The sequence below is a fragment of the Mesoplodon densirostris genome, chromosome 2 (genome assembly GCF_025265405.1).
Source record: "Mesoplodon densirostris isolate mMesDen1 chromosome 2, mMesDen1 primary haplotype, whole genome shotgun sequence".
Classification (NCBI taxonomy): Eukaryota; Metazoa; Chordata; class Mammalia; order Artiodactyla; family Ziphiidae; genus Mesoplodon; species Mesoplodon densirostris.
Genome location: NC_082662.1, coordinates 90,994,315 through 91,019,341, shown reverse-complemented (window position 1 = coordinate 91,019,341; position 25,027 = coordinate 90,994,315). Strand labels below are relative to the sequence as shown.

The 25,027-nt window shown below is 39.9% G+C and overlaps 1 protein-coding gene across 3 annotated transcripts in view; it reads right to left on the bottom strand.

The window, feature by feature from the left end:
* Nucleotides 1–25,027, bottom strand: part of CDC14A (cell division cycle 14A) — a 179,762-nt gene that overhangs the window by 34,699 nt on the left and 120,036 nt on the right. For all 3 annotated transcript variants that reach the window (XM_060085671.1, XM_060085670.1, XM_060085672.1), the window contains 2 exons: nucleotides 17,386–17,524; nucleotides 486–645 (listed from right to left, as the gene is read on the bottom strand). In XM_060085671.1, the coding sequence (XP_059941654.1) occupies nucleotides 486–645; nucleotides 17,386–17,524 (299 nt within the window). The remainder of the gene's footprint in view (nucleotides 1–485; nucleotides 646–17,385; nucleotides 17,525–25,027) is intronic.

Sequence of the window (25,027 nt, the reverse complement as noted above, 5' to 3'; positions counted from 1 at the left end):
AGACGATGTATATCAATTGTTTAAAGTGGTTTGTTTATAATGGAGTCTTAATTTAAAAAAAAAAAGTTGCCCCTGATTATGTTTTCAACTCTGGACTTACTTTAGAAATCATGAATTTGAGGCTTCAATGTACCACTTGTGGTATGTAATATCCAACTGTCCCATTAAGATTTTTCTTGTTGATATCTATTTCCATTTTCAAAGAGAAAGTTTGCTTTTCTATTTCTTTTTTGTAAGTATTTTCCAAACCAGAGTAGACTCCTTTATAATTGTACTCCTTAAATAACAGCTTTTTTTCCTTTTAAGGATAATTGCTTTCTTTGCTTTTATTATTGCTTTATAGGTGTTGACTCCATGCCTAAAAATTTAGTACTGCAGCATTCAGAGAAGAGATGTGGCTATGTTATATGTGTTCAATTGGGAAACAAAGAAATGCAGAACGTTAGTCTTAAGGAGACACGAAAATCTTCCTGGAAAAAACTCACCTCTCCAAATCTCTCCACGTTTTGTATTTTAGATAAGTTTCCACCAATAGATATATCATCCAAGCTAGAAAGAATTTTATTAATACTTCCTTCACTGGATGGTCTATTTTTCAGTTTGGATCGGAAAATGTCTCCTTGGACCCATAACGATGCCTGTTTCCTGTAAAAAGGAGAAAAAAAACAAAATAATCTTTGAAATAAATGAGTATCACCTCCTCAGAAGCATATCTTATAGACAAAAAGATTAGCAGATAGACATTTGCAGATCAGACTAGAAAGATTATGAAGTCTTAAAGAAAAATAAAGTCATTTTCTGAATGCCAAAATAAATTATTTAAAGTTGTACAGATGAACCAGTTTGCAGGGCAGAAATTGAGACACAGATGTAGAGAAGAACCGTGTGGACACCAAGGGGGGAAAGCCGCGGCGGGGTGGGGATGGTGGTGTGCTGAATTGGGCAATTGGGATTGACATATATACACTGATGTGTATTAAATGGATGATTAATAAGAACCTGCTGTATAAGAAAATAAATAAAATAAAATTCAAAAAATAAATAAATAAAGTTATATATTAAATACAAAACCCTTCTTCCAATATATGCCTATATAGCCCTACATGGGTTGACTATTAAGATTCTCAGTGTTTAAAACAAATTCCACAGCCATAAAGATAGTGAGCCAATTTGTCTTTTAAACATGAATTTGAAATCTGTAATATAGTTCTCAAATAGCAATTTGATACATCTGTAAAAATAGCTGGAGTGAAATGGACTCAAAGATGTAGGTGAATAAACTTAAGTTAGATGGAGATAGTACCTTAAAAAAGTAGCAAACACCTAATTGTATGTGGTATCATGAAAAGCTATGAACATATAACTTTACAAACCCACTCTTATAACCTAAAAATAAGGTTTATAGCCTCAATTAGATGATCCTCTGGGAAAAAGAAAATGTATTTGACGTTCATCTATAAGCTTTCCTTTATTCAAACAAGACATATTTACAACTGTTTTCAAGGTTATAAGAACAGAACTTAAATGTGTAAGTAAAATGACAATCTGGGGCTACTATTTTTATTGATCAAGTCACCTTCATGTATTTCTTTTAAGATAAATTACCCCATAGAACAGTTTTTGTTCTGTACTATACCATACTGTACAGATTAGAATTCAACCAAAAACATCATTGTTCATCACAAGGAATACCAACATGCAATGAAATAATAGCATTATCAGGGAGATGCCACCAATAAGAACATAGATTTCTTTTGTAAAGCAGCAGGAAGACCAAGTAATACTTTCTCTCAGAGGTTCGACATATCACAGAAAATCCAGGTTAAAACATGAGGAGAGAAACAAATAACCCTCCCTGAAATGTACTGTCTCACTGAGCCCTCAGGAAAGGAATCCATCTTTCCTTTTAAACAGGAATCCGTCTTTCCTTTAAAACCATGTTTATTCTCAAATCAGAACTTTATTGTTTACAGTTAAAAATTGTTGAAAGTCTTGAAGAAAAGTTTATCCTTTAAATTACAGCAAAACTTTACATATGCAATCCCTCCAACCAAGCAAATCCATATGTAGGTATCACACTACAGAAATACATGCTTGTGTACAAGATACAAACATGCTTGTTGCAATATTATTTGTAATAGCAAAATAATGGAGACACCCTAATGGACAACAGCTTATTAAATTACAGTAGATCTATTCTGTGAAATATTATGTAGTCAGTAAAAAGCCTGGGATGGACTCACATGTGGTGACAGGGAAGAGTAGACATGAAATAAAGCATTAGTGAATGAATAATATAAGTGACAGAGTGTGGAAAGTGTGACCCTGTTTTTAAAAAACAAAAACAAAAGGGAAAAAGGTTACAATTCACAGTTCACAGTTATTTAGAAGATTATATGCCAAAATATTAATGAGTTACCCTGAAGAACAGTGACAAAGGAAAATTTTGCTTTCTACTACATAATGCCTACACTTTTTTACTCTTTTTAAAAACAATGTGCTTTGTTTGCTTTTGTAAAAAATAAATGATCTGAAAATAAATAAATACATATATAGCTCAAAGCAGAACAAAGATACAGTAATTTTGAAAAGGAACCTTTAAAGTTGCTATCATAAAAGATAGCAGGCAGCACATGACTACACTGTGTTAACAAGAGCACCTTTAGAAGTCAGGAGAAGAAGTGCCCAAATGTTAACAGCATAGGGTAGAACTGAATGGTTGAGGGACTTTCTTTATTTTAAATATAATATCCTACCCTACTTTCAAATAAGAAATTTTGTTTTTCTTTTACTTTTTGCTCATTTTTCAATATTTTCCAAATAAAGCAAAAGAGAAAAAGAAATACCTTTAGATATAATTTCTGAGACACCCTGTATGGGTACAGATACATAGATATAGACGTAGAGATAGATATGATGCAGATATAGATAGCCACTATAGATATAAAATGCTGTCCACATACAAGACTGACTTTTCATTCCTAACATTGTTCTAAAATTGAAACTAGATTAAAGAATGTTTCTAAATACATTAAATTTTAAAATAAAAATTTGGTGAATTTTTAAATATATGAATAAAATTAAAATTCCAGAAATCCACACACACCAATTCACTAAGGAGTAATGGCAGTATCTACCTTCTATCATGGCAGAATTTTTTTGCTTCTTGGAAGCAAACTACTGAGGAGTGTTTCCAGAGCTTAGGATACATAAATTGATGAGGTAATTTTTCTATACCAGTTGTAAAAACATGTATTCAAAACGAACTCTTCTTAACTTTTTCTCGCCTTGTGGAAATCATAAAACCATGGAATAGGGCTTCCCTGGTGGCGCAGTGGTTGAGAGTCCGCCTGCCGATGCAAGGGACACGGGTTCATGCTCCGGTCTGGGAAGATCCCACATGCCGCGGAGCGGCTGGGCCCGTGAGCCATGGCCGCTGAGTCTGTGCGTCCGGAGCCTGTGCTCAGCAACGGGAGAGGCCACAACAGTGAGAGGCCCGCGTACCGCAAAAAAAAAAAAAAAACATGGAATAGCCTTCCTGATACTTTGTATCTTCAAAAATTCTTGCTTTAATTTTTTGCTCCTCCAAACTTTTTTCACTTACTGTTACATCTAGCATAACCTTTTATATGATGCTTGAATCTATATCCTTACAGTAGTAGTAAACAAAAGCACAGCCCTTGGCACAGTATGGATACTTCAAAAAATAACTTAAATTTATAAATAATAGAGGTCTTGGGCCTCTGGTCAAAACCCCTCAGTAATAACGAACTACTTCTTCACAAGGAAAGAAAACTCAGCCCTGTCACAGATAATCAAAAAATCAGCTACATGGGGGGCTTCCCTGGTGGTGCAGTGGTTGAGAGTCCGCCTGCCGATGCAGGGGACACGAGTTCGTGCCCCGGTCTGGGAAGATCCCACATGCTGAGGAGCGGCTAGGCCCGTGAGCCATGGCCGCTGAGCCTGTGTGTCCGGAGCCTGTGCTCCGCAACGGAAGAGGCCACAACAGCGAGAGACCCACGTACCGCAAAAAAAAAAAAAAAAAAAAAATCAGCTACATGAAACACACAGAAAGGACAGGGATAAACAGATAAGACAGAATTCCTGTCCCTCAAGAAATTCCCAGGACTTCCCTGGTGGCGCAATGGTTAAGAATCTGCCTGCCAATGCAGGGGACACGGATTCGATCCCTGGTCCAGGAAGATTCCACATGCCGTGGAGCAACTAAGCTTGTGCACCACAACTACTGAGCCTGTGCTCTAGAGCCCACGAGCCACAACTACTGAAGCCCGTGTGCCTAGGGCCTGTGCTCTGCAACAAGAGAAGCCACCACAATGAGAAGCCCATGCACTGCAATGAAGAGCAGCCCCTGCTCGCTGCAACTAGAGAAAGCCCACGAGCAGCAACGAAGACCCAATGCAGCCAAAAATAAATAAATGAATAAAAAATAAATTAATTAAATAAATTTAAAAAAAGAAATTCCCAGGTTAGTATGAGAAAAGTAAACAACTGAAATCCAATATTAAAGCCCTATGACCAAGATTTGCTTAGGAGCCTAGGAGAATGGGCCCTTAACTCAAACTGAAAGAATCAGACTGAAGTTGTCTGAGAATCCAGACATTATCTAGAAAGATGAGCAGGGCTTAGCCAGCAAGAGTATTCCCCAACAAAAAAAAACAATGTGGGCTTGAAGAAACAGTGATATCAAAGAACACAGCATGTATGGAAAACTGTTGTTTGGTTTGGCTGAAGCCCTTCTGCTTCATAGGAGAGGAGACGGGAAGCAGCTCCTGGCAAGCTCTGCGCACCATGCTAAGGGGCTTAGCTTAGGTCTCAGAACTGAAGGGAAGACTCTGTAAGGATATTTAGCTATAAAAAACATGAAGAGGGAACAGAAGCAGAGAAGCTGGAAGCCCAAGAAGATAAATTGAAAAAAATTCTAATTCCAAAATGTTATAAACTTGCTGCCAACCTAAAGATGAAGATGACAACACGACACCTTTCACTTGCTCAGTTTAAAAGATTCAATCTGTCCCATCACTGGAAAGACTTGATTTAAACCTGAATATACAGATGATAAGGTGTCAAAGTTGATTTATGTGTTGCTGAGCGATGCTGTACTCAAGTGCTCCTTAAGAAAAAGCAGCACTTCACGCAAATACCTTTTTAGTGACAGTGGAAACCACGCTAGCTTTGTGATGTCTATTACACCTTAAAAGCCTCATCTCAAACAGAAGAAGTAAAACATGTATTTTTAAGTATTCAGCATTTAAAAATCAAATCCTGTGACACTAACACACCAACTCAAAGTAAATCCCCCAGTAAAGTAGTGCATTTTCTAAGACAGCGTGACATAACTGACCCTCTACCAAAAAAGAACAAGTGCTTTGAAGTAACTTTGAAGAGAGTCTTGTTGAGAAAAGTAGCCAGTGCTAGGGTCATTATTTTTGGCCATGTCTTGGCCCTAGGTTAGTCAGGTTTGGGCTAGCCAAGCCTGGGACATAAGAAAACAAACTAATTAACTTGGCCTCATTACGAGCCAAGTCATAGCTAATTCTGATATAAAACCTTCATGAGTCTTTAAAAAAAAAACCTGCTTTTAAAATTCCTCTAAAGAAAGTCAGGTCAGTTGCATTGTTACAAATATTCCTGGTTTTGAATTCAGAACACAGTGGCAGCCACAGTGCAGCTTCTTCTGTTTGTGGCTGATCTCTTCTCTCTCACTTTCCTGACTGTAACCGAATCCCATCTCCACACCATCCTAACTCTTCCTCTTCATCACTTCTTCCATCCTCGACACATATTTTTCTAGTACGACCTAACCCTGACCCCAGTGTCCATCCAAAGCCACCATTTGGTCATTTCATATAGAAACCCAACCAACTTTCTAGCTCGACCTAGGCCTCCTCTAGCTGTGACGTGAGCCCCAATCTGCCCTGTGTGCCTCCTTCCACTGCCCCAGGGCTCTTATGGAAACAGAGTAGTTCCCGGTTTAAAGAATTGGGCTAATAAAATGGTCTAACCTGATATCAAAGGAAGACAGACTAGACAGCAGTACCCAAGATTCAGGGAGTGGGAAGGAGACAGGTATTCAAGGAGTTCTACTCTTACTTTGGAGAGTAAGAATGGAAGATTTAGTAGGAAGATGCTTAGAAAGAATTTATGAGGGTGTAGGGAAAAGTTCTTGATTCTGAAATACACAAAGAGAGAAAAAAATGACTTAGGGAATTCCCAAAAAGATTCAACTAGCTAATTCTCATTTAGGGATAGAACCTCACAATAAGGACCTAGATCACTGGTATCATACCAAAGTACAAACTTTATAAGTAAACCTAATGCTTTATGGCTTACATTTTGTTTTTCCAACTCTAACCCTTTTACAAAGGAAACATAGAACTAGCACTATTCAGTCAACAAATAAAACATATTTTAATAAGAAAAAAAGGAAACAAAACAAAAACCATTCAATAGTTTATCTTCAGTAACTGATATGAGTATTTCAAGATAAATTTCTGATGCCATCATTGCCAAAAATTCTTACATATACCTTATCCTTTTTACTTAGACCCATATTAGAATTTTATTTTTGCTTAGCCAAAAGATTCAATGCCAACTGAGAGTCAATAAATGGATCAAATGATGCAACAGTAAATACTGAAAAGCAATATAACTGAGTGTTACTGCAAAAATATGACTGTCAAATAAACAGTGCAAACTCAAACCTATGAAATGTGCTTGTTTGAAAAACAAATCACGATATTGTCTATTATTATTTTAAATTCTTTTGTTCACAATATTTCAAATTTTAAGTACTGTATTTTAGGAAAGACAAGTTCTTACATCTTCAAAAAAGATTATTAAAAAAATTTAATCCATATTTCTTGACCTAGCCCATGTATCTTAAAAAAATACTATAAATAAATTATAATTTAAAACTCAAGCAGTTATTGCTAGACATTTTTAAGTACTTTTCCATTTTCTTGAATAGGTTTTCTTCATCATATTTTTAGTAATTTCCTGAAATAAAAACCAATGGTTGAACTATTAATTTCTATTGTTCAATCCAATTGTGAAACTAACCAAATGCCATAAGCACCAAACTAAATGTTGTATAAGCTGATATCTACAAGTAAAAATGAGCCACGGACTCTTGTTACACAATGTGGTTGGTGGACCAGCAGCATAGTTATCACCTGGGAGCTTGTTGGAAAGTGCATTTCACAAAATCCCCAAATGAATGCTACACACTTTAATATCTGAGAAGTACTGCAGATAACCGAAGGCTTATTACTAAATTACAATGCTGAAAAATATCCAACTTACTGGAAGTTGATGAAAATATCTATGATAATAAAGCAGAATGGGGCAATTTCTGATTTATGGGTTTAGGAACAAAAGAGTTCAGCCACAACATTGCTTTCTTAAAGATAACTTCATTCAAAGTGGAAGCTCTACTTTGCAAATACAGAACTCCCTGCAGAATCCAGATTTAAGCTCTGAGTTCTTACTGCCTCAGGAGGATTTTAAAAAATAAAAACAAGAACAACATCACATCAGTTCCCATAAGTAAAGGATCTCTGTGAGCTGAAAGTCCCCAGGGGAACTGCATACCTGTCCCTCAAGGATCCCTTTCTAATGAATGAAAGCTTCAATGGATCATGATCCAGAGGTCAGCATAGTATCACACAGTGAATATTCAATAAAACAAATCATAAAAGCAGCCTGATCCCGTCTATATACTATATATATTCTACAGGCTCTCTCTGAGAAGGATGAGTTTAGACTTGCTCAGTAATAAAAGAGGCATGTTTGTGCAGCATTTTAAGAACTTTGAGGATATTTGGTAGAAGACATATTTTGGGTGCAGAATGGTATTTTTAGCTTAAGAATATGAACTTTAAGCAGAAGAAAAACACCTGATGGTTGTTTTGCAAATAGCTTTATTTATATCCTAGAAAAAAATTTAAATATAAAATTTCAGTCCATAACAAAAGGGATGTCTTGATCCGCCAATACATAAATTCATCAGCTCACAAGGATGTTAATAAACATCTCTCTTACTGCTGGTGACATTAAGAGGAAGATTTCTTCAAGGCATAGAAATCAACACTTGGGTACACTTTGGTATTCAAGGACTAGCACGATGTGACGAACCAGCTTTCCTAAAGTCACAGATTTAGAATTAACATTATCTAAAAAGCACTGACTGGATTTTTCACTTCTGAAAGAATACAATCCCTCTAACTTGTTCAGTCATTTTCGACGATGAAAACCTATTAGAAAACTTTTTAATCCTCTTTCTTTCCTAATGAACCTGTTACTTATTCATGCTTCTACGTCATCACTGACATCACGCTCTTCATTTCTCATATCATTAGTCAGTCTTCAAAGCCTGAGATTTATTTCCTTGAAATGCCCTGGTGCCCATCTCTAATTCTTCGGTCTAACTTCCAGCCCCTTTGACAAGTCCCTGTCCCCTAGATTTTAGTAGTAGTCTCCTTTTTAGCCTCTCTGACTACAGTCTCCCTCCATTCTATTCACCTTATACATTGTTGCAGCCCAATCTTCCTTAAATAACATGTCAATCGTGCAACTCTACTATATCAAACACTCCAAAGTAGAAATATGATGAATAAGAGAAGTCTGGAATATACATGTTGAAATTAGGATCTGTGTATCTTACTGTACATATTTACTGACTATCTACACAAATGTATACAATGTACACAGATGTATTAGTTTCTTCTCTGAACAAAGCTGCTATCACAAATTACCACAAGCTTAGTGGCTTAGAAGAACACATATTTACTTTATACAGTTGTGGAGGTCAGGAGTCCATCATCAGCTTCACTGAGCTAAAGTCAAATTGTTGGCAGGGTTGGTTCATTCTGGAGACTATAAAGGGAGAATCTGTTTCCTTGCCTTTTTCAGCCACCAGTGGCTGCCCATACTCCATGGTGTATGGTCCCGTCCTCCAGCTTCAATCCAATCTCTGTTTCTATCATCACATCACCTTCTTGTCTAGTTGACTCCTCCTGTGTCCCTGTGATTACACTGAACCCACCAGAATAATCCAGAATAATCTCTTCACTCTGAGATCCTTTACTTGATCATATTTGCAAACTCCCCATTTATAAAATAGAGTGGGGTTTATTCCAGAGATGTAAGCCTCATTCAATTTTTTTTTTCCTTCGGTACGCGGGCCTCTCACTGCTGTGGCCTCTCCCATCGCGGAGCACAGGCTCTGGATGCACAGGCTCAGCGGCCATGGCTCACGGGTCCAACCGCTCCACGGCATGTGGGATCTTCCCAGACCGGGGCACAAACCCATGTCCCCTGCATCGGCAGGAGGACTCTCAACCACTGCACCACCAGGGAAGCCCTCATTCAATATTTTTAAAATATCAGCGTAATCCACCATATTAACAGGCTAAAGAAGAAAATCACATGATCATATCAATCAATGCAGGAAAAGCATTTGACAAAATTCAACACCTACTCATAATAAGAACTCTCAGAAATACAGAAATAGAGGGGAACTTCCTCAACTTGATAAACCTCCAATTAATATTTCATGGTGAATGCCTGGATATTCTCCCCCACCAAGACTGGGAACAAGGGAAGGGTGTCTATTTTCACCACAATTATTCAAGTTCTAGCTGGTGCACCAAGGGAAAAAAGGGAAGTAAAAGACATAGAGATTGGAAAGGTAACAAAATTCTCCCTATTTGTAGATGACATGATTGTCTATGCAGCAATCCCCAGGAATTCGCACACATTTCTTTCTCTCTCTCTCTTAAATTTCAGGATACAAAATAAGTATAGATAGAAAGTCAATTGTATTTTACATATGAGCAATTAATACATGGACACTGAAATTAAAAAAACAGTATTTATAATCACTCAAAAAAATTGAAATGCTTAGGTGTAAATCTAACAAAACAGGACTTATATGATGAAAGCTAAACAATGATGATGAAAGAAATCAAAGAAGATATAAATAACTGAAAAGACATATTGTGTTTATGGATTAGAAGACTCAACAACAGTAAAGATGTCAATTCTCGCAAAACTGATATAGCGATTTAACACATTTGCATCAAAATTGCAGCACGATATTTTTGTAGATGTGGACAAGATTATTCTAAAATTTATATGGAAAAGAAAAGAAACTGGCATTGCTAAGACAATTTTGTTAAAGAATGAAAAATGGGAGGAGTTATTCTTCTGTTAAGGCTCTCTATATAAGTACAGTATCAAGAGAGTACAGTATTGGAGGAAGAATAGACACATACATCAATGGAACAGAATAAAGAACAAAGAAATATGCCCATCTAATTGTTGACAGAGATGTAAAAGTAATTCAATGGAGTAATTCAATGGAGAACTCAATGGAGAAAAAATAACCTTTTCAACAAATGGTGCCAGAGTAACTGGACATCTATAGGCAAAAAAAAAAAAAAAGAACCTTGACCTAAGTCTCACATCTTACACAAAAGTAACTCACAAAGAGTCACAAACTTATGGGGATCTATGGCTAAGCAAAGAGATCTTAGATCTGATACTAAAAGCATGATCTAAAAAAGGAAAAAACTGATAAATTGGACTTCATCAAAATTTAAAACTTTTGCTCTGTGAAAGATTCTATTAAGAGGATGAAAGACAGGTTACAGACAGAGAAAAAATATCTGCAAACCATTTATCAGACAAAGGACTAGTACCTAGAACATTAAAGAACTCTCAAAACTCAATAATAAGAAAACAAATCACTCAAAGAATAAACAAAAGATTTGAACAGATGCTTCACCAAAAAGTTATAGGGATGGCAAATAAGTACATGAAAAGTTGTTCATTATTACTTACAATTACAATTTCAATGCAAGCCAAACCCACAAAGATATATCATTACACACCTATCAGAATGGCTAAAAAATAATGCTGGCAAATATGAAGAGAAACTCTACTGCTGGTGAAAATGGAAAATGGTACAGCCACTCTGGAAAACAGTTTGACAGTTTCTTAAAAAACTAAACACGTACCATACAATCCAGCAATTGCACTTTTGGGCACTTAACCCAGAGAAATGAAAACTCATGTTTGAACAAACCTGTACGTGCACATTTATAGCATCTTTATTCATAATAGCTGAAAACTGGAAACAGTTCAGCTGTCCTTCAGCAGGTGAATGGTTAACAAACAGCAGTACATTCATACATTGGAATGCTACTCAGCCACAAAAAGGAACAATTATTGCTACATGCAACACCCTGGAGGAATCTCCAGAGAATTATACTGAGTGAAAAACACCAAGCCCGAAAGGTTACATGCTCTATAATTCCATATATATAACACTCTTGAAATGACAAAATATATAAAGGAAGGACAGATTGGCAGCTGTCAGGAGTCAAGGAGGGGACGTGGGCAGGGAGGAAGTGAGAGTAGCTATAAAAAGGCAATGTGAGGGATTCTTGCAGTGATGGAAATGTTATATCTTAAGTGTATCAATGTCAATATCCTGATTGTGATATTATACTATAGTTTTGCTAGATGGTAGCATTAGGAGAAAGTGGGTAAAGGGTACACAAGAGTTCTTTCTGTCATTTCTTACAAATGCATGTTAATCTACAATTATCCCAAAATAAAAATTTTAATTAAAAAAGTGTGTGGGGCTTCCCTGGTGGCGCAGTGGTTGAGAGTCCGCCTGTCGATGCAGGGGACACAGGTTCGTGCCCAGGTCCGGGAAGATCCCACATGCCATGGAGCGGCTGGGCCCGTGAGCCATGGCCGCTGAGCCTGCGCATCCGGAGCCTGTGCTCCGCAACGGGAGAGGCCACAACAGTGAGAGGCCCGCATACCACACACACACACACAAAAAGTGTGTGTGTGTGTGTGTGTGTGTGTGTGCGTATTATAGTTGGATCACTTCACTCCTCTGCTCAAAACCCTCTGCTGACTTTTCATCTCATGCAAAGAAAAACCAAACTCCTACAAAGGCCTAGAAGGATGCCTGATCTGACCTTTTTCCTCTTGGCCTCATCTCCCTTGCTCTCCCCATCAGCCATGGTGGCCTCAGGCACATTCACACTCAGAGCCTCAGCAGTTGTCCCCTCAGAGGAAAACCATCTTCTCCAAAACACCCACGATTTATTCTATCAGTTCTTCGAGATCTTTGCTCAAAAGTCTTCAACGAGCCCCACCACTACCATGCTATTTAAAACTGCCTTCTCTTCCTTCCCCTATTCTTCTGTGCTTCATTTTTCTGCATCACACCAATCATGGTAGAGAAACTATATAATTTATGCATTTGTTTATTAACCACACAACCAATCAACCCTCCCCCACCTTCTTCTTCCTCCCCTCCCCCTTCTCCCTCTCCTCCTCCTCTTTCTTTTTCTTCCATCTCTATAGGTCAGAAATTACTCTTTCATTGCAGCTTCCCAGGTGCAAAGAACACTGCCTACCAGTGGCTTTCAACAAATAGTTGTTGAAGGAAGGAAGCAAGGAAATGAGGGAGAAAATGAGGTATCCCTGCAATCTGGGACAAGAATGATATGGACAGGTATATTAAAGACCACTGAAAAAAACTTAAAACCAACAGAAAATTCTAACAGTAATGTTCAAGACGGAAAAGTATTTTAAAGTTTTATCATTAGGAGCTTGTTAAAAGAAAGTAGAACCATAAATGAACCCTTTCCCTCTCTTCTTACGGTTTATATGTAATAGAGGAAGTAAACTTTTATCAGCTAATAGGAGCAACATGAGAAAGGTAAGAGAAAAATCATTATTGGCATAAAATGTAGCTTGGAAGAAGGCTTGAGGTCATGTTGGAATGGTTAGAGAAAGGCATGTTAAATAATCTTTCCCAGCAGGATGGTTAGAAAAAGTCAGGGAAGGAACTGAACAGAAGTGCTTGACCACCAGAGCCTCCCAGGCTTCCTGGGACCCAGCACCTCCTCCAGCAGACCACAGCACCACTCTGCAGAGGAGCGGAGACTACCTTGGTACCTCATGCTCCTCTGCTACCCACCTAAGCAAGTGGTCCCTCATCCCCTTGGTTACCATACCCCAGAATTTGTTGGGGAGAAAATCATCAGAGGGATCGTACCCTCTGGCCTCTACTGATGACCCACCTGGCTCTAAAATCTTTTCAGAACAAAACCCATCATGGCTCACATCCTGGTCTACCTTTGTCACACCAGACGATCAACCCTTCCAGGTAATCCAGCATCAACCAGGCATTATTTCCAAATGACTCTCTCATCCCCTAATTTCCCATCCCAGCCCCTCAAATCCAATATTGTCTTATACATAGATTCTTTGTAGAAAATAGAAAAGGAAATGCTTCACGACTTGTTTTATGAAGTCAGCATAACCCTGATACCAAAACTTAACCAAAGTATTACAAGAAAAGAAAATTACATACCAATGTCCTTCATGAATACAGACACAGAAATCCTTAACAAATATTAGCATATCAAATCCAGCCATATGAAAAAATAATAGCACATCATGCACATCATAGCTCCACATTCAAAAATCAATGTAATTCACACTAGAAGATTATGATTATCTTGATAAATGTAGAAAAAAACTGACAAAATTCAATACCCATTATTAATAAAAATTCTCAAACTAAAAAGAGATGGTAATTTCCTCATTCAGATAAAGGTCATCTATGAAAACCCCACAGCTAACATCATACTTAATGATGAAAGACTGAATGCCTTCCCCCTAAGACTGAGAATAAGATAAGGATGTCCATTTTCACCACTTCTAACTAACACTGTAATGGAAATCTTAGCAACGAGAAAAAAGGAAAAAAAATTTACCAGAACTAATGAATGAAAATAGTAAGGTTGCAGGATAAGAAGTTAAATTTTAAAAATCAGTTTCAGCAAAATTTTTAATTTTACTCATTAAAAAACATACAGCAGGGCTTCCCTGGTGGCGCAGTGGTTGAGAGTCCACCTGCCAATGCAGGGGACACGGGTTCGTGCCCCAGTCCAGGAACATCCCACATGCCACGGAGTGGCTGGGCCCGTGAGCCATGGCCACTGAGCCTGTGCGTCCGGAGCCTGTGCTCCGCAACGGGAGAGGCCACAACAGTGAGAGGCCCGCGTACCGCAAAAAAAAAAAAAAAAAAATACAGCACATACATCTGACAAAGAACTCATATCTAAAATATATATACAAATATTGAATCATTATGTTGTACACCTGAAACTAATATAATGTTATATGTCAATCATGCCTCAATTTAAAAAAAAAACTCACTGAAAAGCAAAAGTGCTCTTGTAAAGCTGCCAGATAAAACCTTAGCTGCTTTCCCTAATATTAAATAATTTGTAGAATAACAACATCAGCTCTGTATATAGTACTGTGAAAAATAATGGTTTTATATTAACTTCAACAAATATTTTTAATTAAAAAATAAAGAACTACCACAGAAAAAAATTTTTACTGGGCAAAGACTTGGGCCAAACACCTCACAAAGGAGATACATATATAAAAGGTGTTTAAGATCATGAGTCATCAGGAAAATACAAATTAAGATACTATTTCACACCAACCAGAACGGCTTTCCCCCACCAGTCATCCCCCTCCCCTGCTGCTGGTCTCTATTGTCATGTCCCTGTCAGAAATCATCTTGTATATAAACTTATACACTTGTTTATTGTGTGCTCCTTCCACTAGAAATACTGACACCCTGGGAGGAAAGGACCTCATCTGTTGCATTCACTGTTGCAGCCCCAGGATCAGGAGCATTGCCTGGCAGAGAGTGTGCACCTAACATACATCTGTTGATAGAATGAATGTCACTAACACGGTAAAGTATGTCTTCTGCCATGAGGTACATCAAGACATAGTCTCTTTTTTTTTTTTAGTGAGTTGGGTTTTTCTTAACCTTTATTGGAGTATAATTGCTTCACAATACTGTGTTAGTTTCCGTTGTACAACAAATCAGCCATATGCATACATATGTCCCCATATCCCCTCCCTCTTGAGCCTCCCTCCCACCCTCCTTATCCCACCCCTCTAGGTCATCGCAAAGCATGAAAAGACAGGCCTCAGAATGGGAGAAAATATTTGCAAAAGACATAGTCTTGAAAAAGGAAAATAGGAGAGAAGGAGAAAACAAAATAAGTGCACACAGTTAAGTAAAGCAAAATACTACCTCTGGTGCCACTTAGAGGCATAAAGTAAATTAGGCCATAAATCGATACCTAGAAGGAGGCAATCAAAAAAGCCTGTGGGGCCTCCCTGGTGGCGCAAGTGGTTGAGAGTCCGCCTGCCGATGCAGGGGATACGGGTTCGTGCCCCGGTCTGGGAGGATCCCATATGCCGCGGAGCGGCTGGGCCCGTGAGCCATGGCCGCTGAGCCTGCGCGTCCGGAGCCTGCGCGTCCGGAGCCTGTGCTCCGCAATGGGGGAGGCCACAACAGTGAGAGGCCCGCATACCGCAAAAAAAAAAAAAAAAAAAAAAAAAGCCTGTGAAAGCCCATGAGTAATGCAGACATTTCTCCATAGAAATGGCCCTATAGGAAATACTACAAAATATAGAAGGTATAGTGCCTCAGATCGAGAACCTGCCTTCAGGAAAGTTCCGACCTAAACATTAGTAATAACTGATTTTAATATCTCGTTCTATAAGGAAGTCATTCCTGCACCTCAGATTCACAGATAGTAGAAAACTACAGTACTGACTCACACCTAAGTAAATAACCTAAGTTTTGCCACTTAAGTATCTATAAATGAAAAACTCTTCAACTTAGAATGCCTTTGCCTCATAACCCTAATTTCTTCTGTTATTATTTTGAGACATGGCAGAGAGAGAAGGCAGGGTAGGGAGTAGGAAGGAGGAGTATGCAGGCATGAAGTGGGAGGGTTGTGGCATCTGGTGGCCTGAGACATCTAGGTGAATTTGACCAGTGGTGTTCTCAGGAAAATCTCCTCACCTTGTGAACTATACCTAGCAGAGAGCCAGGGGCAAGGTGAGTATTCAGTAGGTACCTAATGAATGAACATTCTTCCAAACAATGATTTTAAGAGATGGTTTAAAGATCCAGGTTTAGTAATGTTTTTTGTTTTCTAACACTAAGGCCATTTATTCAACTTTAGTAAGTAATTAGTACAACAAGCCCCTGGCAGATACACAGCACAAAGTCCCATGTTGTAGGCACACATAATGCAAAATAATGGAAACCACTGGCAGAGAATCTGACAAGAAGAAAGCTCTAAAATAATATAATTATTTTATTTGTATCACACAGGCCAAAAACCTAGGAACTTGTCTTCTTAATGATCCTGTTCTTGGGTACTTTTTCCTTGTGTATTCATTACACTTCCACCTCATTCTTTTAAGCTAAGGTATAACTGCACATGTTTCAGCATGTCTTTCCCTATCACTTATTCCCTCTGGGATTGGCAACTAAAGTAACTGCTCAGTAGACTCAAATCCTTTTATCCATTTCAGATGCTTAAAGCTTGTTTACAGCATCTTTCTATGAAATTCATGATCATTTGTTTCTCACTGACATAAAATGATTTAAATGGGAAAGGAATTATCTGGAAAAGAATGCTATTCCATATAGATCCACACCAGAATAAAAAGAAAAAAATGAAATTTCAGTATAAGACATCACCAATTGATTTTAGAGCTGGACCTAAATCAGCTAGTGCTAATTTCATCTCTTCATTTTCTTAATGGGTAAATTAATGGTAATTTCTGAAATTTTAAGGGGAAATCAGAAAGGATTGTACTCTAATAGGTTAAACCTCTCTGCCTTGCGGGCTGGGGTTTGACAAATAGTTAATGAACAAGTACGTGAACAGATAGATGAAAGAAGGAATTTATAAGTATTCTTCTAAATAATGGTCATAAAGCTAGTTAGTTGTATAGCCAGGACTAAAACCCAGTCTTCTTTATTTCTTCCTTGGTAACTCATAAGTTGCAGCTACACGAACAGCTTAGTTAGTTGCCAGAGGAGCGTCAATGTCATCGAAATCCCGGACTGACCTCTGTAGTGTGTTTTTTCTCATTCTGCTTTTAGATGTGCAAACAAAAAAAAAGAATGAAAAGTGCCAAGTGGGCTGACATAAGAAAATTGCACTGTAGCCAGATCACACATAGAAAATGACAGAAAAAAGGTAGGCAGAGATGGCTCTGTGATTTTCTTCTCACTCTCACCTGATCTAAGAAATATAAAAGGTACAAAGTTAGAATGCATTAGCTGTCAAATCAACAACGTTCCATTAGAGGTACAGCCTTCTCTAACAATGCAGCCATTTCACAACCACGGGCTTGACATAGTCCACAACCAGGGAACAAGCAGCAGAAATAATCAGGAACAAGAACATCATGTGATAATGAAGACACTATACTCACTCTTCCAGGAAGTGCTGCTGGGGTCCTATAATAGAGCCGGGCCGGCATATTCTGATCCAAGCAATTATTTCCGCATGTGTAAACCTGTAGTGTTTCATGACATAACAGGCTATCAAGGTCCCTGTTCTTCCAAGACCAGCTGTAAGAGAGGGAAACACAACATGAAATACAAAATACAGCAAATGCACCCACAAAAACACTGAAATTAAACCCTGTCCAGAAGTTGCTATGGTTTCAAATATAATACAAGATTTTTAAACCCAGGCAATAATGTAATAATTTTTCATGATCAGGGTGGGGGGGGGTTGAAAGATAATTCTAACTCAAGAAATTTTTTAAAAATAGATCATATGATCAAAATAAACATATGTAAAAATATATATAAAAATCAGAGCAAGGATCTTGAAAACTATGGAGAGTTCAACCCCCGAGAGCCTTTGAGAATGACTGTCACTGTGAACATTGTTAAGGCAATACTGGTTCCAGACAAGCACTTGCAAAATATCAGCTGCCAGGGACTTCCCTGGCAGTCCAGTGGTTAAGATTCCATGCTCCCAATGCAGGGGGACCCAGGTTCGATCCCTGGTTGGGGAACTAAGATCCCACATTTCGCCGCAACTAAGCCCACGTACCACAACTAGAGAAGCCCATGCGCCACACCAAAGAGCCAGTTCAACCAAAAGTAAATAAATAAATTTTTAAAAATATATAAACTAACTTAAAAAAAATATCAGCTGTCAGGTGTCCCCATGCTCCCCATCCTTAGCTCCAGCCCAGGCTAAGATGAACCTTCAGTTAACAGTTTGTGGACTTCCCCAGTGGCGCAGTGGTTAAGAATCCACCTGCCAATGCAGGGGACATGGGTTCAAGCCATGGCCCAGGAAGATCCCACATGCCACGGAGCAACTAAGCCTGTGCGCCACAACTACTGAGCCCACGTGCCACAACTACTGAAGCCCATGCACCTAGAGCCTGTGCTCTTCAACAAGGGAAGCCATTGCAACAAGAAGCCTGCGCACTGCAACAAAGAGTAGCCCCCGCTCGCTGCAACTAGATAAAGCCCACACACAGCAGACCCAATGCAACCAAAAAAATAATTAATTAATTAATTTTTAAAAAAACACTTTGTGTGTGTGACTCTGAGTCAGTAGTGTAACTGATTATATTATCATGGTCATTTTTTTAAGCCTATTTAAATGGTGAGGGTTTTTATCGTAGAATAAGGAATTATAGAATCAAAGTAAGAAGACACCATAAGCATCATCAGGCCCCATTAGCTGCCTAATTCATGACTGTTTCAATACTATCTCCACCAGGTGGTCCTAACCTCTATGTAACTCCTTCAGAGACCAGGATTTCATTATTTCCTCAGCCAATAGGTATTGATGGAGCAGCTACTACCTGCCAGGTACTGTGCTAGAGCTGGGGATAAGGTGGCGAATAAAACAGACATGGTCCTGGCCCTTATGAGAGAACACAATCCACTAAGAACCAAGCCAACGGAAGTGCTCAAGTTTCCTTTCTTGAGGCTCTTACATTTTTTGGAAACTTTTGTGTCAACATATTTCTTATGTTGAACCCAATTTCTGTTATGTAGGAGAAATTAATATAACTAGAAATGATTTTCAAGGATGTATTGGTTACTATCATGATCAAAATGTTCTTCAAAGTGTTTTTACAAATTGTGATTTTTTTCTCTCTCTCCAGAGAAACAAAAGTGATAGGATGAAGATGGCGGTGTGGGAAGACGCAGAGTTAGCGTCTCCCCACAATTACGGCACCTGCCGGCTGCCAGTGGGGGACTCTGAAGCCCAAGGAGATGGGAGGAACCCTCAAGTGAACCAGTAGGACGTGGGGGGACTGAGGGGGGAGCAGAAGTGGAGGCCAGACAGGATCGGTGCCCCTGAGGCCAGGGAGATCAGGAGAGGCAGGCAGGAGGGACTCTCCAGGAAGAGCAGGAGAGGAATGGAGGGCGATCGCCTGGCCCTCCAGGGAGCCTGCTGAGTTCCCAAGCTTGTATCCCCTCTCCAAAGCCCCATCAAGGCCACGTGGGTCCTGGGGCCATAAGAAGGAGGCTGGGGAGATCAGGAGAGGCAGGTGGGAGGAGGCATCTGGGAGGAGTGGGAGAAGTGAGAAGGACAATTGCCCTGCCCACTCGGGCCTGGGGAGCCTGCTGAGCTCCTAGGCCGGTTCCCTGCACTCCAAGGCTGCCCCCCACAATGGGGGCATAGGAGGGAGGCTGGGGAGATCAGGAGAGGCAGGCAGGAGGAGCCCTCCCAGACCGGAGGAGCAGGAGAGGAGACGAGGGCATCTGCCCCACCCACTGAGGCCCAGGAAGCCTGCTGGCCTCCCAGGTGAGGCCCCCTGCTCTCTGAGACCAGGGGTGGGGGGCACACCTGGGCCCCTTCTGTTCCTTGAGCCTAAGCCCCACCCCCCACAGCCCCCAGGGCTTTTTCCAGCCCTGTGGGTCCTGAGCATTGGCCCTACCCACCACCCAAACCTTGCCCTTGCTTAGGCCCTGCCATCCACAGCCAAGGCCTTTTCCCCCTTCATTTATTTTTTTTTCTTTTCCCTCCTCCTCTTTTTCACTACTGTGGTACTGATGTACCTTCCAGTTGTTGATTCATCTATATTTTTATTTTTATATTCTTTTTAACATATCTGTCAGTTTCCTAATCTAATTTTATTTTTTACTTTGTTATTGTTCTCTTTTTTTTTTTTTCTTTTTTTTTTTTTTGCCATCCCATGCAACTTGCAGGATCTTGGTTCATGAGCTGGGGGTCAGGCCAAAGCTCCTGCTGTGGGAGCTCTGAGTCTGAACCACTGGACAAACAGAGAACCTCAGACCACAGGGAATATTCATTGGAATGAGGTCTCACAAAGTTCCTCATCTCAGCACCAAGACCTAGCTCTACACAATAGCTTACAAACTCCAGTGTTGGAAGCCTCAGGCCAAACAATCAGTAAGACAGGAACACAATGCCACTCATAACAAAAAAAAAGAGACAGAAAAAAGGATGTCACAGATGAAGGAGCAAGGGAAAAACCTACAAGACCAAATAAATGAAGAGAAAATAGGCAATCTACCTGAAAAAGAATTCAGAGCAATGATAGTAAAGATGATCCAGAATCTTGGAAATAGAATGGAGGCACAGATTGAGAAATTACAAGAAATGTTTAACAAGATCTAGAAGAACTAAAGAACAAACAAACAGAGATGAACAACACAATGACTAAAATGAAAAATACACTAGAAGGAATCAATAACAGAATAACTGAGGCAGAAGAACGAATAAGTGAGCTGGAAGACAAAATGATGGAAATACCTGCAAGGAGCAGAAAAAAGAATGAAAAGAATTGAGGGCAATATCAGAGACCTCTGGAGCAACACTAAACGCACCAACATTTGAACTAGAGGGGTCACAGAAGAAGAAGAGAAAAAGAAAGGGTCTGAGAAAATACTTGAAGAGATTATATTTGAAAACTTCCCTAACATGGGAAAGGAAATAGTCACCCAAGTCAAGGAAGCACAGAGAGTCCCATAGAGGATAAACCCTAGAAAAAACACACCAAGACACATACTAATCAAACTAACAAAAATTAAGTTCAAAGAAAAAATATTAAAAGCAGAAAGGGAAAAACAAAAAATAACACACAAAGGAATCCCCATAAGGTTATCAACCGATTTTTCAGAGGAAACTCTGCAGTCCAGAAGGCAGTGGCAGAATATACTTAAGGAGAATGAGGTGAGGAGCTTCAAGATGGCAGAAGAGTAAGCCGTGGAGATCACCTTCCTCCCCACAAATCTACATGTGGAACAACTCCTACAGAACACCTGCTGAACACTGGCAGAAGACCTCAGACTTCCCAAAAGGCAAGAAACTCCCCACATACATGGGTAGGGCAAAAGAAAAAAGAAAAAAACAGAGACAAAAGGATAGGGATGGGACCTGCACCAGTGGGAGGGAGCCGTGAAGGAGGAAAGGTTTCCACACACTAGGAAGCCCCTTCACGGGTGGAGACTGTGGGTGGCAGAGGGGGGAAGCTTCAGAACCACGGAGGAGAGCACAGCAACAGGGGTGCGGAGGGCAAAGCGGAGAGATTCCCACACAGAAGACCAGTGCGGACCGACTGGCACTCACCAGCCTGAGAGGCTTCTCTGCTCAACCGCTGGGGCGGGAGGGGTTGGGAGCTGAGGCTTGGGCTTCGGTCGGAGCGCAGGGAGAGGACTGGGGCTGGCGACGTGAACACAGCCTGAAGGGGTTAATGCGCCACAGCTAGCCGGGAGGGAGTCCGGGGAAACGTCTGGACCTGCCGAAGAGGCTAGAGACTTTTTCTTCCCTCTTTGTTTCCTGGTGCGCGAGGAGAGGGGATTAAGAGCACCGCTTAAAGGAGCTCCAGAGACGGGCGTGAGCCGCGGCTAATGGCGCAGACCCCGGAGACGGGCGTGGGACGCTGGGGCTGCTGCTGCCGCCGCCAAGAGGCCTGTGTGCAAGCACAGGTCACTATCCACACCTCCCCTCCAAGAAGCCTGTGTAGCCCGCCACTGCCAGGGTCCCATGATCCAGGAACAACTTCCCCGGGAGAATACACAGCACGCCTGAGGCTGGTGCAACATCGCAGGCTCGCCCCACACTCCGTACCCCTCCCTCCCCCCGGCCTGAGTGAGCCACAGCTCCTTAATCAGCTGCTCCTTTAATGCCATCCTGTCTGAGCGAAGAACAGACGCCCTCAGGCGACCTACACGCAGAGGCGGGTCCATATCCAAAGCTGAACCCCAGGAGCTGTGCGAACAAAGAAGAGAAAGGGAAATTGCTCCCAGCAGCCTCAGGAGCAGCGGATTACATCTCCACGTTCAACTTGATGTACCCTGCATCTGTGGAATACCTGAATAGACAACAAATCATCCCAAATTGAGGAGATGGATTTTGGGAGCAATGATATATGTATTTTTTTCCCTTTTTCTCTTTTTGTGAGGGTGTATGCATATGCTTCTGTCTGTGATTTTGTCTTTATAGCTTTGTTTTTACCATTTGTCCTTGGTTCTGTGTGTCCATTTTTTTTTTTTTTGTATAGTTTTTAGCACTTGTTATCATTGGTGGATTTGTTTTTTGGTTTGGTTGCTCTCTACTTTCTTTTTTTATGTTTTTATTACTTAAAATTTTTTAATAATTATTTTTTGTTTTAATAACTTGATTTTATTTTACCTTCTTCTTTCTTTCTTTCTTTCTCTTTTTTCCCCCTTTTATTCTGAGCCGTGTGGATGACAGGCTCTTGGCGCTCCAGCCAGACATCAGGGCTGTGTCTCTGAAGTCGGAGAGCCAAGTTCAGGACACTGGTCCACAACAGACCTCGCAGCTCTACGTAATATAAAACAGCAAAAATCTCCCAGAGATCTCCATCTCAACACCAACACCCAGCTCCACTCAACGACCAACAAGCTACAGTGCTGGACACCCTATGCCAAACAACTAGCAAGACAGTAACACAACCCCATCCATTAGCAGACAGGCTGCCTAACATCATCATAAGGCCACAGACACCCCTAAAACACACCACCAGACACACACCTGCCCACCAGAAAGACAAGATCCAGCCTCATCCACCAGAACACAGGCACTAGTCCCCTCCACCAGGAAGCCTACACAACCCACTGAACCAACCTTAGCCACTGGGGGCAGACACCAAAAACAACGGGAACAGACCAATCACAAGCACTGAAATAGAAACTGTGATTAAAACTCTTCCAACAAACAAAAGTCCAGGACCAGCTGGTTTCACAGGTGAATTCTATGAAACATTTAGAGAAGAGCTAACACCTATCCTTCTCAAACTCTTCCAAAATATAGCAGAGGGAGGAACACTCCCAAACTCATTCTATGAGGCCACCAACACCCTGATACCAAAACCAGACACAGATGTCACAAAGAAAGAAAACTACAGGCCAATATCACTGATGAACATAGATGTAAAAATCTTCAACAAAATACTAGCAAACAGAATATCCAACAGCACATGAAAAGGATCATACACCATGATCAAGTGGGGTTTATCCCAGGGATGCAAGGATTCTTCAGTATATGCAAATCAATCAATGTAATACACCATATTAACAAACTGAAGGAGAAAAACCATATGATCATCTCAATACATGCAGAGAAAGCTTTTGACAAAATTCAACACTCATTTATGATAAAAACTCTCCAGAAAATAGGCATAGAGGAAACTTTCCTCAACATAATAAAGGCCATATATGACAAACCCACAGCCAACATCGTCCTCAATGGTGAAAAACTGAAACCATTTCTTCTAAGATCAGGAACAAGACAAGGTTGCCCACTCTCACCACTATTATTCAACATAGTTTTGGAAGTTTTAGCCACAGCAATCAGAGAAGAAAAAGAAATAAAAGGAATCCATATCGGAAAAGAAGAAGTAAAGCTGTCACTGTTTGCAGATGACATGATACAATAGATAAAGAATCCTAAAGATGGTACCAGAAAACTACTAGAGCTAATCAATGAATTTGGTAAAGTTGCAGGATACAAAATTAATGCACAGAAATCTCTGGCATTCCTATATACTAATGATGAAAAATCTGAAAGTGAAATTAAGAAAACACTCCCATTTACCACTGCAACAAAAAGAATAAAATACCTAGGAATAAACCTACCTAAGGAGACAAAAGACCTCTATGCAGAAAATTATAAGACACTGATGAAAGAAATTAAAGCTGATACAAACAGATGGACAGATATACCATGTTTTTGGAGTGGAAGAATCAACATTGTGAAAATGACTCTACTACCCAAAGCAATCTACTGATTCAATGCAATCCCTATCAAACTACCACTGGCATTTTTCACAGAACTAGGACAAAAAATTTCACAATTTGCATGGAAACACAAAAGACCCCAAATAGCCAAAGCAATCTTGAGAAACAAAAATGGAGCTGGAGGAATCAGGCTCCCTGACTTCAGACTATACTACAAAGCTACAGTAATCAAAACAGTATGGTACTGGTGTAAAAACAGAAATATAGATCAATGGAACAGGATAGAAAGCCCAGAGATAAACCCACGCACATATGGTCACCTTCTCTTTGATAAAGGAGGCAAGAATATACAGTGGAGAAAAGACAGGCTCTTCAATAAGTGGTGCTGGGAAAACTGGACAGGTACATGTAAAAGTATGAAATTAGAACACTCCCTAACACCATACACAAAAATAAACTCAAAATGGATTAAAGACCTAAATGTAAGGCCAGACACTATCAAACTCTTAGAGGAAAACATAGGCAGAACACTCTATGACATAAATCACAGCAAGATCCTTTTTGACACACCTCCTAGAGAAATGGAAATAAAAACAAAAATAAACATTGGGACATAATGAAAGCTTTTGCACAGCAAAGGAAACCATAAACAAGACCAAAAGACAATGCTCAGAATGGGAGAAAATATTTGCAAATGAAGCAACTGACAAAGGATTAAACTCCAAAATTTACAAGCAGCTCATGCAGCTCAATATCAAAAAAACAAACAACCCAATCCAAAAATGGGCAGAAGCCGTAAATAGACATTTCTCTAAAGAAGATATACAGATTGCCAACAAACACATGAAAGAATGCTCAACATCATTA